This window comes from Corylus avellana, chromosome ca5 (genome assembly GCF_901000735.1).
Source record: "Corylus avellana chromosome ca5, CavTom2PMs-1.0".
In the NCBI taxonomy this organism is placed as follows: domain Eukaryota; kingdom Viridiplantae; phylum Streptophyta; class Magnoliopsida; order Fagales; family Betulaceae; genus Corylus; species Corylus avellana.
In genome coordinates, this window is record NC_081545.1 from 30539140 (window position 1) to 30557011 (window position 17872).

Here is a 17872-nt window from a genome sequence, read left to right on the forward strand (position 1 = left end):
CCATTAGTTTGTCAGGAAGAAAAAGAAAACGAGCAGATAGAGCTGATCATTAGGATATTGGTGAAAACATTTGTGATTTGATTTGCGGGGAGAGATGTTTTGGAGGAGTAATTGATTTCACATATTCTACTTTGCTTAATTACTCCATTTTTAAGTAATTCCAGGAAATAAATTGCATTAACACGTTTACTTGGGAATTTATTTTATACTTACTCCTCTTAAGTAAACTAAAAAATTGAAAAAAGCGTAAACAAAATTATAGAAGATATGAGTAAAACATCCTGCAAGATATATTTTAAACATTGATCAATTAATTTACCAATGACTTTGTAATTTAAGTGGCCCACCATCTAGGGTGGGCATGGGTTTGACTCACCATCTGGAGTAATTGTTTAATGATCTAATAAAATTTCGGTGGTTTGGTACATACTAGGGCATAAATTCAAATTTGGTAAAGAAAATCTCATTGCCTAATTAATGTAAACCGCACCTTGATGCATTAGTGTGGTTGAGTCATGTTATCACTTAAGAGGATTATGACATTTTTATCGTTTGTAAAAATATTTTTATAAAAAAAATCAGATTAAATTATTCAATATTCTATCAATATTGGTATTTTTCTCTTTTATATGATCAATGTATTCGATCTCGCCCTATATCTCAAAGTTGCCCAAGAGTACTGAATATTACTAAATAAATTCAACGTAAACCATAGATACGACAACAAACCGAGGGAGAAAAGATGCAGCAATATTTTCTCATCAGCCCATCAACCTACTCCGCGTTGCACCAATTTCTTACAAGGAAACAGCAACTAAACATCAAAATCAAACCTCGTGTGAATAAATAAACCAGGAAAAAAAATCACCAAGAGTTGTTCAGCGGCTTCTCCAACAAAGCAGAAAGGTACATCTCCCCACGCTCTAGACCACGATCGAGCTTCCTCCCCACCACCCACTTCAACTTCTTGAATCCGACGCTCTCTATCAGCGGCTGGTAAACCTCCTCCATCTGCACGCTCAGGCAGAAGAAATGGTCGAGCCAAAACAACCCCCCCGGCCTAAGCACTCTGTAGATGTCAAACATCATGAAGTGCATCAACGTTGTCGGAATCCAGTTACTCAGCACGTGCATGGAGTGCACGATGTCCAGCGTGTTGTCGAAGAACGGAAGCCTCTGAGAAATGCTAATGTACAGCGGCACCACCCCTCTGGCTGCGATGAAGTTGTTGAACGGACCGTTCAAGTTCATGGAGGTCGTGACAATTGTTATGTTCCTCGCCATCATTCTCACGGCGAAAGTTGCCACCCCGCCGCCGATGTCAAGCCCGATACGTATCGTGCCGGGCTTCTTCGTCGCCAATACTTCGTCGATGCTGAAGTCAATTCCGCCGCCTTTTGACGCCGCCCAACGCTTCTTCTCTATTCGTTGAAGATCGAAACAGTCTTTGCAATCGCTGAAGCCCTTTTCCCTGTACTTCCGGTTGACGAGGCAGTCGTAGTTCTTGCAGGTGTAAGCCGTCCAGACAACTGAGTTGTCGGACGGCGTGGTCCAAAGACTGGTCGGAAGAGGGTAGGGCTCCACGTATTTCCGAGGCGCGGCAGGGCGGCAACGGCGGCGGGGGAGCGGCTCGCAGCCCTTGAGGAGGAGCTTTTGGGCTAGGACCTCGTCGTCAGGGCAGGATCCGTTGACTTTGTAAGACATGAAGCGGCGGAGTTCGTCGGGGAAAAAGGTGCAAGCTTGGCCGGCCGGAGGGTATATGGTGTCGGAATCAAAGTTGGCATTGAATCCAAGTGGGAGCAAATGTCCGGATGTGAAGGCGTCGTATTCGGGTGGGAGGTCCAATGTGGTTTCAGAGGCATCATGTGAAGGCATGGAAAAGTCATCTGTTGTAGTGTTGTTTGTGGTGGCGGTGGTGGTGGTGGTGATGGGGTTGTAAAAGCAGGAGGAGGAGTAGAAGGTAGTGGAAAGGAAAAGGGTGAGAAGATTTGTTGACAAAAGGAGGAAAATATTGGCGCAGAAGGACTTGGTTTTACGAGGGGATTCCATGGGTTTTGTTTCGGCTTGTTTCCTGGGGTGGCTTAGAGTTGAAGATTGAAGAGGTTGAGTAGGCTTTAAGAACCATGGAAATAGGACGGTTGTCAATTAAACAAAAGTTATATACTCCCACTATTGGCCTTATAGTACGGAAAAATGCTCATAACATGGCTGCATTTTGACTAGGGGAGGTTCATTTATTACTCTTTCTCCCTATATTGTTGTTTATCTATCTCATTTGGTAGGTTTAACAATCTTTTACACAATTTGTCAATTTGATACTAGGTTCGTTTAATTATAATGGGTCAGATTAAAGTTTACTTATATAGTCTTATAAATATTTTACTTCGACATGATCCAAATTCGACATACGACATTTGTGTTGGCAGCTTGGCACATTTTGATTCGATCCACGAACTCGATACAAGAACACTAATTACTAACCCCAATTATTTTGGATGTCTTTAAATAATTTTAATTTTTATAAATATATATTGCCTATTATTATGTAAACAATATGAACAAATAATCATAAAATGGATTGTCTTTTGCAAGGGGAGGCTTTTTTATTGCTCCTCTTGTCTTACATCTTTGGTCCTCTATATTGTTTTGAGATGACTAAAATATTGTCTATTTTGTGAAGTTAATGTATGCAATTTCAGAAAAACTTAACTTATTCTTTATTTTATTTGAAAAATTAATGCATTTCATGTGCTTGACTTTTTGCCTAGGAAGGGTAATTAATTTTGAAAACTTGGAGTCTTCGTAGTTAGTTAAAAGACAATGTATGGTAAATTAATGATGCCACTTTTATAAAACTGAATATTTAAACAAAATCAAATTAATGCCACCGGCGGATTAGTTGAGTTGATGGCCCGCCCTTGCAAAGCAGTGAAGTAGTACTAGGGGGACTAAGTCTAATTGTAGAAGTCAACAGTTGGTGAAGGTCAATGAAATCCAACTCCATCGTGCAGCCAACATAGTTGAGGCAATTGAAAGCATCGGCCGGACACGTGATGTGTTTATTTGACTTGGGGGAGTTTGCATGCCTAGATCCGCATAATTAGCGGGATGAAATCTGGGCCGAGAGAATTGATTAATATTTAGTGCCACTGCCGATGGGTTTTATTGGGTGCACACACACAATTGAGAAAACCACATGCATTTCCCTGGTTTATGCTTTAATTCTATTCTTCTTCAATGAGGTGTGTGAGAGTAGGACTAGAAAGTAAGTGCTGCAGGACAGGTTTGGATTGATGAAACTTAGTGTTTGATTGATTCAGAATGAACCAAAGAGGGTGGATTGCGCTCGATAGCCGCTTGAGTAATCTTCTACTTGATAAGATCGACAAGCGCTTGAGCGATTGCCTACCTGAGAATACCACTTGACAAGCGCTTAACAAGCGTTGGAGTGATAACAAACCAGAGAGAAGCGCTCGACCCTTTTTTATATTTTAACTAACATATTGGTCAACATAAGGGCTTGAATAAAAAATTAAAAAATTGTCGGCAATATCAAGCACATGAGAAGGAAATATGGCCAAAATAACAAGGGACATGATCAAGACCAGCACAAACAAAAGTAACAATGGCGTAGGAGGCAGCGACCGCAACACTAGAAGCAAAACGGTCATTTTAGCTAATTAATGTGCTAACTAATGTGTTAAAGGCAAGAGAAATGCTATACTTCTAAAAAAAATTTCATCAGAATTTATTGTCCAAATGATATGCCAGAAACTTATATAATCTATTATTTTGAAAAATATGTCGCCAAATTTATGAGATTGTAACACATCAAAGCCTTTTTATTTATAGGCAAATTGTTATGAATATGACGTACAGTAGTAGAGTAGCAATCTATGTTTAATTTGCTTCATATTTATTTTATGTCAAGTAGTTAGATAAGAATGAAACTCTGATTGTTGGAGGTGTTTATCTTCTAGCAAATAGGAGTTATCATTTATTAGATAATGAGTTATCTCCATTTGGTAGAGGATCACGTATCCTAGTAGGTTATGAGTTCAACTCCTACTTTATGTCTTACTAGCTTTCTATTTAATTGGACGATCAACCAATAAAAGTATGCAAATTTGAATCTTCAAACCTTGTGTTTGTTACGAGACCTTAATTTCTTACCGCCAGTTGTTTCAATTAGCAAATATAGGGAATAATAAGAAGTAGGATCTTATTTCCTTCTCCGTTTCTACCCGAGTTACTGGATCTGTTACGCATTCGCGTAACACAAGCATAAAAGCAAGCAAGTCAAAGTCAATGATAATGTTTAGAACTGCAACCATACAATATTGCAGGTAGATAGATAGATACGTATCACATATGGCCCTTCTCCAAAAAAAAAAAAAAAAAAAAAAAGAACAAAGAAGGAAAATATATGTGGCCCTTCTCTTATCGCCTTCAAAACTTCTGATTCCTCATGAATGCATGTGTGGGTTTTGATTAATTTGGGAGGGTCCATCAGTTTTTAGCTTGGAATATTGTGGTTGTGCTGCTCTCCAGCGAGTCAGATCACATGGGGGTTTTAATGGCGATGGTCCATGGGGTGAAGATGTTAAAGAGATTAATAATGAAGTTAATTAGCTTGACAGAATCAATAATTGGATTAACTTTTTCTGTTTCTTTGTACAATTTCTTCTTGTGATTGAATAGTATTCATTGTAAAATTTTCTACACATTTTCTTCTCTAAGCTGAATCAACAAAAAAAGAAAGAAGTATTCTGATGAATTAAATTGTTCTTTTGAGATACTTGAAATCCATGGACGAATCAACACAACCAAGCTTATCCCTGTGAAGATTCAACAATTTCAACAGCTCGGTGACCTTTTCCTTTATGGTCTCACCACAGCCAACCTGCAAGAGAACCAAAAGCTTCTGAAAGGCATCCGCTTGAAGCGCCTCAACCAAAACGCCGCCATCATTGTTCTTATCATTCCTGCAGAGCTTCCAGAGAATGCAGACTGCAAACTCTGTCGCCAACCCTGATATCCTTAATATCTTCTTCACCAAAAGAGGCATGGTTAGAGCATTCTTGGAGGCCTCTTCTCTGGCTTCTTTGCAATCGCAAATACCAGCCAAAACGCCTAAAGCCCTCTCGCAGATTCCTTTTTCTGCTTCCACGAGGATTTCTAGTATCATGGGAACGATACCCAGTTCAGCAAATCTTGATGCGAATCTCTGGCTGGTTGCAGATGGAGAAATCATGTAGAAAATTGCTGTTAAAGAGGCCCTGGTAGCCTTTGGGCAAATTGGGTCCTTGATTATCTCGATTAAAGCCTCAGCCACTCCTTCAATCTCTGCCAAGGCATCCACATATCTTTGATTCAAAGAAAGAAGCTCTTTGAGTACTAAAACCACGTTTTGCCTTGCCGAAAGATCCCCGCCGTTCAATAGCCATACCATGCAGCCTAGAGATGACGCCGATCCTAATTTCGACTGCCCCTCTTCACCAAGCGGGAACATCCATGTCAAGACCGACAGGATCTCCTTCAACAAGTCGACATGTTTCTCAGCCGAAACGCTCGCAAAAGAATGGAAGGAATCGGCCAGCACATACCCTGTTCCGCCGTTCACAATGCACCGCCTGTTACGCTCGCTCTCCTTTCCCCACGCCTTGATCTTCACCACCAATTCACGGCATCTCTTGTGGTCCCCGCGTTGCGTTGAGACCGCAATTCTTGAGCAAATCTCCGAAGCCTCGCACTGGGTCACCGGGATTCGAGGCGTCGGGATCCTTTCAACCCCGTAAGAACGATTCTGAACACACCAATCCTGAATCATCCTACGCAGTGCGTGATTTGGGATTTCATCGAAGCTCGTCAAAACCTGATTAGTAACCGGACAGGTTTGGTTCCCCTCTTCGATCCACTTCTCGATGCTCTCTCGATCGTAGGTGATCCCGGTGGATAACGCGACTGGATCTTTCATCAAATCCAGAGAAATCGGGCACCGAAAGTCGGTCGGAATTCTGATCTCTGTTTCTAAATTGCCATTCAGAACCTTGCTGTTCTTGCTGCCACCATGGCTGGCTCTCCTCCTTCTCCAAGATAGAATCATTGTGGTGGTAGTAGTTTGAATTCGGATTATCCAACAAAGTGTTGTATGTGTTTTGCTTGTGGAGAATGCGAATGAGTCTGGAGTGGTATTTATATGATATTTATTCACAAACTAATTATTTTCCTTAACGCGGGTCAAAGCTAGCTGGTAAAGCAGGGAAAAAGAAGGAACTAGAAAGAAAACTCGTTCAAAATCAAAGTAAAAGCAAGATTGGTACGTTGGAGTGTTTGAATGTTGACCGTTGAATGAATGTTCAAGCTGTCCATGGGCCCATGGGTTTACTGGCTATTTAGTATTAAGTCGGCTGAGGTTTGACCAGCTGGCTGGGTTCGGTTCAACCACTCTGGGGAGAGTGGACCGGGTCTCTGCCTTGTTTAATTTCACACGACCGCAGAATACGCGCCTCACAGAGTCTACGTGTAGGAATAACGCAGAAGTACGCACTGCTCAATCTCAAATATTGAAAAATAAATAAATAAATAAATAATAGGAGTAACTTCATTTCAAATTTCTAAATTATTACGCGATTTGAAAAAATTCTCTTAATATTCAAAATTTTTCAATTTGAACCCCTAAATTTTCAATTGTAGTCTATTTGATCCACTCCATCGAGATTTTAAATTAACTTCTAATGGCAATACTTAAAAAGACCAAAATATTTCTAATTTTCGTTTTTTTTACTTTATTTTTTAATTTGGAATTAAGGGTAAATTTGAAATTTTATAAAAAAAAGTCAAGGGTATAAACGTCATTGTCTCACTTTTAACGTTTCAAATCTCACGGAAGGGTTTAAATTGACTGCAATTGAAAGCTTATTGGTTCAAATTAAGAGATTTTAAACTTTAGAGGGTCTTCTCAAATTGTATAATAATTCAAGAGTTTAAAGTGTAATTACTCTAAATAATAAGATAATTGATACTATTATGCGAGTCCCAAAAGTGCAAAATAATTACAACCTACTTGAGATATCATTAATCCCAAAAATGAAAAATAATTACAACCCACTTGAGATATCATTAAAACAAAAACAAAAAAAAAAGGCAAAATTCATAATTATTCCTCTCTTTTTCTCTCTCCCGCCCCTTATTTATTTATTTATTTGTATTTCTTTTCTTTTTGTAATATGCAAATGCCTCTAGTCAATAACTTGGGAATATATTACATAAGTATATTTATTTTCTTTAGTTCTGCCGAATACATGAAATATGAGTGCTTTATAATGTGTTAAATACAAAAATTAGATTATTGCTATTAGATTAATGCAGCTAGAAGTTGAACTCCCAGCACATGATTTGCCTTCTCTACACGAGCTAATCCAACAATCTCAAGAGGTTCAAGCATTCTTCACTCATCAATCATATAGTACTTATAATAAATGATCCACTAAGGCCCAACTACAAGAAATAGCTTACGTGGCCGGCATACACGGACGGGATGCTCAGCGAGTCCACAATTAACCAATTTTAAGACTTTTTATTTTGGTTTATTCAACCCACGATACTCTTTATTGTTAAATGTATCATAATTATTACTGCTGAATGTGTCATTATTGTTCATGTTGAACCCTATCATTACTATTATTGTTGATCGCGTCATTATTATTACTATTGAACACATCATTATTATTATTGATGAACTCGTCATTATTGTTATTACTGAACTCATCACTCTTCTTATTATTGAAGATGTCACTATTGTTATTATTGAGATTAAAAATATTGTTGCTAGTGAAGTTATAATTATCATTATTGTCACAACTAAATAAAATGACTATTGATTGCATTCACGAGGGCTTTCATGTCTTGAAAAATTTTAGGCTCGAGTCTTTTTGCAGGCCTATAGTGCCTTGATTGCCGCCAACTATCGTAGTTGGTGTGAGTTTCGGGCTTGACTCCCTCTCTAACAACCTTGGGCTCAAAGGCGTTGTCCACCCAAATTCTAACACCTCACAATAACAATAACAATAACAATAACAATAACAAAAAAAATTTAATTTTAAATTTAAAAAAAAAAAAAGAGTGACCCAACAAAAGGCAAGGTGGGTAGAGAGAAGAGGCTGTAGATGAGATGCAATTTGTTTGTTTTTTTTGTCCATCATAGATGACATGGCTGAATCTAACCGTTCATTCCATATTAGAACAATTGCACCCCATGCAATATGACATATGAGATTCCACAGCACCACTGACATAATTACGAATCATATCAAAATTTTCATTGCCCATTGGAGCACATTGACCAAGGAAAAGCTAAACGGCGCATCAAGACATTACATGTTAGTTCTTGCCAATTTCAAGGTATACATTCATCAATTATAACGTGAATAATTGCAGAATATGATGCGCTATCATTACAAATCATGGCATATGATCGATCAAATGATGACAAATCATGGCATATATGATCAATCAAATGATGACAAATCATGGCACAAAATTTCTCTGACGACCTGACAGGTTTTTTTTTTTTTAATATGGGCGGCCTCTTCAGTTGATCAATGTGAAATACACAGATCCAAGTTGCAAGGACCAGCAACTGTGCAAATTGAATGTAGTTTGCTGAACAAGGGGAATCCAATGACCCAAGTTGACAAGTGATGATCACAACTCATAAGCAATAAAGATGAGAATCTCTTCTCATTTCATTTCCTAAACTTCTAAACAAGTGATGAATACACAAAACTACACATTTCCAAGAAAAATATCTGACAGTGGGATGAGAGATAAAACATCAAAAGGTCAACAAAGTTTACACAGAAAACAGCGAGGAAGAAACCCAGAATGAATTTTGGAAAAAAAAAAAAAAAAGCATCAACATCATTTACAACTTCTTCCTCATCTCCCATCAGCAGATGTAAAAGACTCGGCAAATCCATAAGGGCGTGTTGGTATGCTGGTCTGAGTGTTGTCTAAGCTTGGAAGGAGCGAAGAGGAAGAAGACTCCATGTTGCTTCTACCTTCATAAGCTTGCCACTTCTTGAGTGCTTGAGGCAGTGACATTTCAAGGTCAATGCCATATATGTCTTCCGGATTTTGGTCACTTGGCTTCCAAAGCTCCACTAGAGACGAAAGCACGTTGACAGCATGACCCATGTCGGGCCGTTGATACGGTTCTCTTGCACAGCAGTGTCCGGCCAACTCGGCGACGGTGCTGACACTGGCAAGTGTTTCCTCATTGAGGTCGATTGTGGGATCAATTGCCTTGCGGAAAAAGTCCTTGTTGATGTGCATTCTTTTGAACCATGTTACAAGGTGCATGCTCTCCTCTGGCTGGGTCTCGTCAAGTGCTCTTCTTCCTGTGATTAGCTCCATCAAAATCACCCCAAAACTATATATGTCCACTTTGGTTGTCACTCTGCCAGTAACTGTAATCACAAGAAACGACACAATTTTTATATTGGAGGGAGATGTTTTGAGTAAGTTAAGGAACATCAAAGAAGATGAAATGCATGCTTTGAGTAAGTAGACAATTAGGAGATGAACCTGCATATTCGGGCGCCAAATATCCAAAAGTTCCAGCAATTCTTGTTTCAATAGAGCCTTTCCCCTCTGGGGCAAGACGCACAAGGCCAAAATCAGCCACCTTAGCTCTCATATCATCTCCGAGAAGAATGTTTGAAGGCTTTAAGTCCCTATGAATAAAGCTTTGATGGGCCAAACCATGGAGATACTCAACACCCCTAGCCACATCCAAGGCAATGGTCAACCTCTTGGTCCATTCCAGTGGTTTCAATCCTTCTTCTGCCCAGTTGAAGAGATGCCTACTGAGTGTTCCTTGAGGCATGTATTCATATACAAGAAGCCTCTCATTCCCATCCAAGCAGTACCCGAGAAGGGCGACAAGATGCCGGTGCCGGACCTTAGTCAAAACAGCAATCTCAGACTTAAATTCTGTCAATCCCTTCCCAGCTATTACCCCAGACTCCATTCTCTTTACTGCGATTTTTGTACCGTCATGCAATTCGCCTTTGTAGACTGTCCCAAAACCTCCTTGTCCCAATATATTGTCTTTGCTGAAATCATTAGTCACATTCCTCAGGACTTGTATAGATATCACCATATTTCCAGCTTCAACCATTTGTATGTCACCAGCCTCGCTGCTAGGAAGAGTTTGGGTCTCACTGATTGCACCAACACTAACACTTGAGCCTGCAACTGTGATCTTCACACTCTCATTATCAGATCCAGAATGCCGAGGATGAATCACCATTGCATTGGGGCTCTGTACTCTGCTAAAACGCTTTTGCTTCATCTTATTCAGACAGAAAACCAACAAACCAATCAAGAAAATCACAAAGACAGCTCCGACTACGGAAAATACAATTACTCCTATAAATGATGAAGATTTCTTCTTGACACTATGTCCAGAACTGCCACCATCTCCAGAGCCAGTTCTTGTAGATGGAATCGTTGAATTCTGTGATGGTGCACCTTGAGATGAAGAACTACTTTTATCCTTTCCTATATCCTGGTTACCATTAGTATTCACCATCACATTTCTCTTAAAAGCAGGAATTTTCCCATAAAGCTGATTGCTTGAAACATCCAGCTCAACGAGTGCAGGCAGAGTAATAAGCTCCTCCGGAATCGAACCGGTGAGATTGTTACCAGCAAGAACTAGTCTTTGCAACGATTTAAGCGAAGCAAATGCAGGAGAAATTGAACCCGTGAGACCCATCTTCTGAAAATTTATAACAGTTATACTCCCATTGCTACAACTGATCCCAACCCAATCTGCAGATTCTGCACACGGATCGTTCCCCTTCCAATTCTCTGCAAACTTTTGCGGGTAACCCATTGATTTCACAATCAAAAGCAATGTATCCACTCTAGAATCACACGCACCAGGACTTGGCAAACAAAAGCTGTTCGAGTCCTTAGACATGTCCACTGCCACCCCACTCAAAAACTCCGGCATTGGTCCTTGAAGTAAATTGTTTGTCAAATTCACAATCTTTAGCGATTTGAGATTCACCAATGATATTGGCACAGGGCCGGTAAACCGGTTGTCTCTCAAACTCAAGCTCTGCAAGTCTTTCAAGCCCGAAAAATCTGGCAACGGACCCGAAAACGCATTCGAATGCAACCAAACCTCTGTCAAGTAAGTCATGTTCTGAATAACATCAATGGTGCCATTAAGCATACCATCGCTTTTCTGCCCATTAACCCAGAAGGACTGAATTTGCGATTTAGCAAGGCTCACAGGTAACCCACCTTCGAGGTTATTGAAAGACAAGTGCAAATTAATCAGAACCGTGAACACATCGGCGCTGAAAAATTCCGGTATCATGCCGGAAATATTGGCCGAATTGGCCGAGAAGTTCTGAAGCGCCGTAGCGTTTCGGAGACTTTCCGGGATTTCCCAACCCGAAAGTGGGTTATTATCGATCTCAAAGGCTTGAAGCGAAGACATGCCAGCAAAGAAATCACTAGGAATGAAACTAAACTGGTTGTTACTAAGCATAAGCACTTCCAATGAGCTTAGGCCGCTCAAGCTAGGAAGAGGGCCAGAGATGTTGTTGTACTGAAGCTCTAAGCGCTGGAGTTGGGTGAGTTTTTGGAGTGTTAGAGGAAGTGTACCTTGGAGGTCTTGGTGCCCGATTTGGATCCGGGTGACCCGTTTGTCGACGGAGCAGACCACGTGCTTCCAGGTACCGCAGGGGTCCGAGTCGTCGGACCACCCGAGAGACTCAGGCGGGTTGAGGCTCTTCTTGAGAGCTAGCATTACCGAAGCGTCATCAGTTGGGTTTGCTTGAGAGCTTGCAGAGAGGAAAAGTGAAGACAACCCAGCAAGAAAAATGGCCACAAGCTTGTACCCAACGTTCTGTTTCTTCGTCATCTTCATTTACAGAGATAGAGACAAAGACAGAGAGAGATGGGCTTTCAGAAGTTGATGCAGATGGGTTCTTAAGGATTTCGATGCATAGCTTAAAACTGGATTAACAGAGAAGAGAGAGGGAGAGAGAGAGGTTGATTCAGGGAAGATGGAAGCAGAGAAGCTCTGGGAAGAGAGAGAGAGAGAGAGAGAGAGGGGTTGGGGGAAGGTCTCGAGCAGAGTGAAATTGAGAGCATGCACATGGGATGTGGGGGCCACGCGTGTGAAAGCAATGGCTGTCATAATAGTGGTGAAAGGCTGGAAGATGATGCTGGTGGGGTTTTGATTCCTAAATCCATGTTGTCCTTGAAACTTCTTTTTTCTGAGAGAGATATGTTGTCTTGTTGTCTTCCAAAATGGATATTGAAAGTTGGCCGGCCCAACTCAGTTTATACTTGGTAATTGTCTTCCCTCACACACACGGAAACTTGCTTCTGCTGGGCGTCACAGGTGTTCAAATGGGCACATGGCCTGTGTCGAGTGACCAATTTTTGCACATGGCTTTCCTTTCTTTCAAGCTATCATGGGCTGTCATTGTTGGTATCATACAATTGTTAATGTTTTTAGGTATAAATTCGTTTCCCTTTCTTTACTACTCCATGCTTCTGAGGCAAAAGCTTCTTAATGCTAAGTTTTATGACCATTTTCCTTGATTGGTAACAGTTGAAATGAACTACTTTTTTCAACTACCAGACCAACTTTTCAGCATAGAAATTTGTTATCCTAACTACTACCTCCTTTACTACTACCTTTTAAACAACACGTTTGAATAGGAAGACTTATGTCTTCAATTATATATTGTTTCATTTACAAATTCTTCGTAATTTTGAAGACCCAATTTTGTAACTTCGGCAAACGAAACATTGGATCTCTTCCTGGCTCCATAACCTTCTTTTTTTTTCTTTTTTTTTATAAGAATTACTTTCACAAACGAATCTCGTCTGCTTTTCCGACCCAGAACTTTGGTGGGTTTGATGGGGCAAAGATAAAACTAGAAAGAAAGGAAGAATAATTATGAGCTGTTTACGCTCAAGAAATTTATATTTGTTTCTGTCGTGTCTGGATGATAGTGATGGTTTGAGTTCCATCATTTGGGCTTTTGCTTCAGTTGGGCCCATACGGGTTGTATATGTTGAAGGGTATTGAGTCTATTGACTAGGTTTAGGAATGTGGCTTGTTTGTCTTGGGTTTCGTTTGGGCCTTATCTGATAGTACTAAAGGGCTGGACTCGTGCACTGCTAGTCTGCTAGCTTAAGGAAGAGAGAGAGACAGAGGGCATTTATGAAGAAGGCTTGCTCTTCAAAAATGATTTATTATTATTATTATTAATCTTATAGATTTTAGTGTAATTGAGAAAAATAAAATGATTTGAAGATGATATAATGAAAACAGAAATTTAAAAAATGATAAAAAAAAAAAAAAAAACCAATAGCGGAGAGGGATAATGATACATGTCTAGAGTATAATACATTATTGAAAAAACTAACTTGCAATGAGAGAGTGTCTAAAAGTTTATATATATATTATTCATATTGCACTTAAACTATGTGGGATACTTAGAATTGTAACATACCATCACGTTTCCAATCCAACGTCTATGGTGGCCCACTCTATCCAATAGGTTGCCTCCTCCGTGATGTGGTGCTTAGCTCTCATACCAAATAATACAAAGTTTACAAACTTTCATATAAATTTCATTCTTGAAAATTGGCTTGCAAGAAGAGAATGTCCAAACACTTATATTCATATAGTTGCGATTGTACTTTCTTTCTTTTTTCTTTTTCTTTTTTTTTTTTTTAAGTAAGTTAAGATTGCACTTAAGTCATATTAGACACTTAAGATTGTAATAGGAAGATATAAAGTTTTATTTTATTTTATTTTACAATTCATTTTTAAATTTATTTGTATGATGCATATAAAATTACAAACTTTTTATTTAATTTCATAAACTGCTTGTGTTTTTTTTTTTTTTTTTTGGATAAATGATACTAAATTATCAAGAAAGAAAAATACAAGCAAATGCTAGCTCCTAAACAACGCAAGAAGACAACCAAACCAAGAGCTATCAACATGTACATCACCACATGGAAAACAAATAATCAACCTTAAACGTACACACGTACATCTATTAAAATGAGACATTAACATCCCTACTCCTGAAAAACAGCCTCGAATTCCTCTCCTTCCAAATAAGATAGACCCCTGCAGCCAACATTAGAGTAACAACATGCATAGTCTCTAAGCATCTTATTACCTTTGAACCGAGCCAACACATTTTGCAAAGATTAATGCTACCTTTCATATTCATTTTATAGTGTCTGATGTAGCATTTTTCATGTTAATCACTTCAAAAACGACATGTTAGCCCGTGTAAAATTGGTGCGAAGGGTAGCATTTTTATTCATTGAATGATACTACTACTCCATCCCTTTTTCTTAATGGTTTTACTTTGCAGGCACCACTGCCACCACTGATATATTGTTCACCAATTAACAGAAAAGCTCAATAAGACTTGAAAGGGTTTGATCGAAGTGTAAGTATACCAATAAATAAAGAAGTAATTAATTATTGATGCCGAGCAACGGGATTGTTTGGCAATAATTTTAGAAGTGGAAAATCCTGGATATGCTAAAAAAAGTTTGGCATATACCACTCTAAAGTGGACCTAACTAATGTGCACTTATGCCAAATGTTTATAGTTAACTATGACAAAGCAATTAAGCTTGAGAATATGTTAAAGAGCCACCGATGTAGTGCATGCAAGAATGTACATTTAACTATTTATATAATAAAGAGACCATAATCATCATTCGAGAGGTATTATATATATATATATATATATACTGCTAGTCTACTAGCTAGTAAGCACTCAACATTAAACATACAATATAAGAAAATGTTTAACAAAACCACTCATACAAACTTTAATGAATTCACTCTAAATGCTGATGCTTAAATCTCTTGAATAATATACAAGAAGAATATTGTTAGAAGTATTATAATTTTTGAGTAACCACAGTAACCATTCATTTTATTTTTGGAGGGAGTAATTATTATCCAATATAACTAGCTGGAAATTATCTCCTTCAGATGAACTGAAGAGTATCATGTTCCGATCTTGTATTGCATGAGATGAAGAGACAATGATGGGTATTAATGTAATGAATTTTCATTAGATTAAAATGAAATGATTATCAAATATTATTTATTATTTTTTTAAAAAGAAGAAACAAATTATGGTCGTAAAAAAAGGGGTTAATATTGTTAGTTAAGGAAGAGGGCAAGCGTGTGGTGGGGGACCACCGGAGCAGGACCCAGGTTAAAATTGGTAATGGAGTTTGGGGGAAGAAGGCCCACCGGCGTGCCTCGGGAAGCACATTGAGCGGCGCGAACGTGGAAGTGTCGGCAACTGAAGGGACTAGAACAAAGTATGTCACTGGCTCACGTGCATGTTCTGTGATAGATCAGTTCCAAAGAATGGGATAGTTCCATTCATTTTCCATTTATTTCGAATTTGGCCCTTTCTTCTTTTTATTATTATTCTTTTCACCACTACTCACACTCTTCCTTTTGTTTTTATGCCTTTAACTATTCACTTTCTTCCTTTACGTGCACAATTGACAATTCCATCCGACAGGCTCAACCTCCCGTGGATCCTATGATATGTCCATTTTGCATTGGTTGGATGGATATATATATATATGCATGCACACCTTTTTTTTTTTTTTCTTTTTTAAATAAAATAAAATAAAAGAATAACCTAACCTATCTACTTCTAGGCTACTAACCCTACTCCTTTGTGTGCAAATTTAATTGGGTTTGCATCGTTTGATACGCATTACTTTTCATGCTTTTCCATTATTCTAGGGTTTAAATAAAAAACTAGTTACTTTGAGCATGTGCTTTGCTTGCCTTCTATTGACCTAATCACTAGGCATGTTTGAATCCCTAACAAATTTTTATTTATGTACTATATAACATATATCTATGGTTTTGATATTCTTTCTTCATCTTCATCCATATCTATCGTTATATTTCATCAAGATATGACATAGCAGAAGTAAGAGATAGAAGAAATGACTAAATATGTCGTTATTTTTGCATCGAGTATGGCTCGAGCGGTGAGTTAAGTCTAATATTAACTATATATATATATAAAAGATCTTGGACATCCTTCTCTTGCAAGCGAGATTTTAAGGGGGTGAATTATACCCAAAATTTGGGTCAGTCGAGTACTCGTTCACCGGAATGTCTAGCACTCATTGCATCAATTAAGATCTAAAAAGATTTGAATCCACAAAGCATTACCGGCAAATGGTTTGAATCCCATGCTTCTACTTTAAGAAATGAGAGAAAAATTACTAAGACCAGTAGCTAGCTAGGGTTGTAGTTTTGATGTCCTATGTTATTATTAAACTAAAGCCAGCTCTTGGAAGCCATGCATGTTGGGGAAGCCTTTCTATCTTCATTTCTTTATTGGAAGTCATGTTATATTTCAGGGGCTATATATGCCTGGCTACCCTAGCTGGCCACTGTTTTGAAGGGTGAGCAATGTTATTTAATGTTTTTATTACTATATCATTTATATGATAATTATATAATAGTCTACTAAATAATAATTAAAATAAGAGCAATAAAACGCTGACACATTGAATAAAAATGAAAAGAAAAATTACCTAAACGCTGACACATGCATCCCACATATAAATGACAACTCTTGGAAGTTTCTAATGATGGAGACCTCTGTCACTAATTTTAATTTACACCCGAAGAGAAGGAAAAAGGTTATGTAATGTAATAAAAGATGGGTGATTGGGGAGAAGTGCAAATTGAGTTGAAAATGTTTTATTGGATGAAGATGGTGACAATTCCACGACCCACCACCAATGCCTCATCTCATATATCTCATTGTCTCTCTGTCCAAAAGGAAGGGGATCGAGGGAGAGAGACAACTCCCTTAAGAAAATACCACTCCTCGATCCACTTCAACTCAAATGCCAACTTTAAGCCACATACTTCTTTTTCATTGTAATCAAAGAAAGAGAATGATATGGGGTTCCTATCATATATATCTCAACATGCATTTATTGGTGTAAGCACAGTACTACTTATTCTAATTGTAACATTATATGTTTTGAGCCGATAAAAAATAATAAATTTAATTATTTAATCAATATTATAGTAAAAATGAATAATAATTTAATTGCAATGCGAAGAAACTATTGTACGTGGTAGCGTTCAAAGTATTTTATTTTTTTTTTTTGGAATTGGAGAGACAGGGAGAAGATACTATTATATTGGTTGACATCATATCCAAGATATATATTTTTTTCATTCTATTCAAACTCACACCGAGACACGCACACATTTTTGAAGGAGAAATGATAAAAATCATTTTTCATCTAATCTTTTACTCATCTCCGTATAGTGAGTGGATGAATCTATCATTAAATTTGAAATATAAGTGATTTTTATGACAATTTAAACGTAGTCAAACGATTAAGGATGTACTATATATATTAAAGATAACAATATTGCCAAGAATATATGGAATTTAATGCAAGGAGGTATATCTTTTAACCTAAATATGCATAAGTGTCAAATATATAATCGATCATTTCAATTAAATAATTCATTCAAACACAAAAAGCTTTAAGGTTTTTGGATTTATTTGAATAGATTAAGTCAATAAATAATCTACCAAAATATATAGAGGGGTACTTTCTCATATTTTCTGTACACGTTTACACACACGAAAGATGATATCTTATCAATCGTGAAAGATATGGGTTCTTTCTCATATTTATGACAATTCGAGACTGAAATTTGTCCAATTATTTTCAAATATTACAAGTTACTGCATTTAACATGTGGACCAGCCATATCATCAAC

The 17872-nt window shown here is 38.0% G+C and overlaps 3 protein-coding genes across 3 annotated transcripts; all 3 read right to left on the reverse strand.

Annotated features, from left to right (window-relative positions):
- Window positions 1–809: 809 nt before the first annotated feature.
- Window positions 810–2049, reverse strand: LOC132183357 (probable methyltransferase At1g29790). The gene has a single exon (XM_059596785.1). The coding sequence runs from the start codon at window positions 2047–2049 to the stop codon at window positions 865–867; it is 1185 nt and encodes a 394-aa protein (XP_059452768.1). The 3' UTR covers window positions 810–864.
- Window positions 2050–4619: 2570 nt separating this feature from the next.
- Window positions 4620–6227, reverse strand: LOC132181301 (U-box domain-containing protein 21-like). Its single transcript, XM_059594461.1, has one exon. The coding sequence runs from the start codon at window positions 6104–6106 to the stop codon at window positions 4778–4780; it is 1329 nt and encodes a 442-aa protein (XP_059450444.1). The 5' UTR covers window positions 6107–6227; the 3' UTR covers window positions 4620–4777.
- A 2491-nt stretch (window positions 6228–8718) lies between these two features.
- Window positions 8719–12232, reverse strand: LOC132180822 (receptor protein kinase TMK1). Its single transcript, XM_059593789.1, has 2 exons — window positions 9589–12232; window positions 8719–9470 (listed from the first exon to the last, which is right to left on the reverse strand). Exons 1-2 carry the CDS (start codon window positions 11948–11950, stop codon window positions 8941–8943), a joined length of 2892 nt encoding a protein of 963 aa, XP_059449772.1. The 5' UTR covers window positions 11951–12232; the 3' UTR covers window positions 8719–8940.
- Between the last annotated feature and the right edge of the window lie 5640 nt (window positions 12233–17872).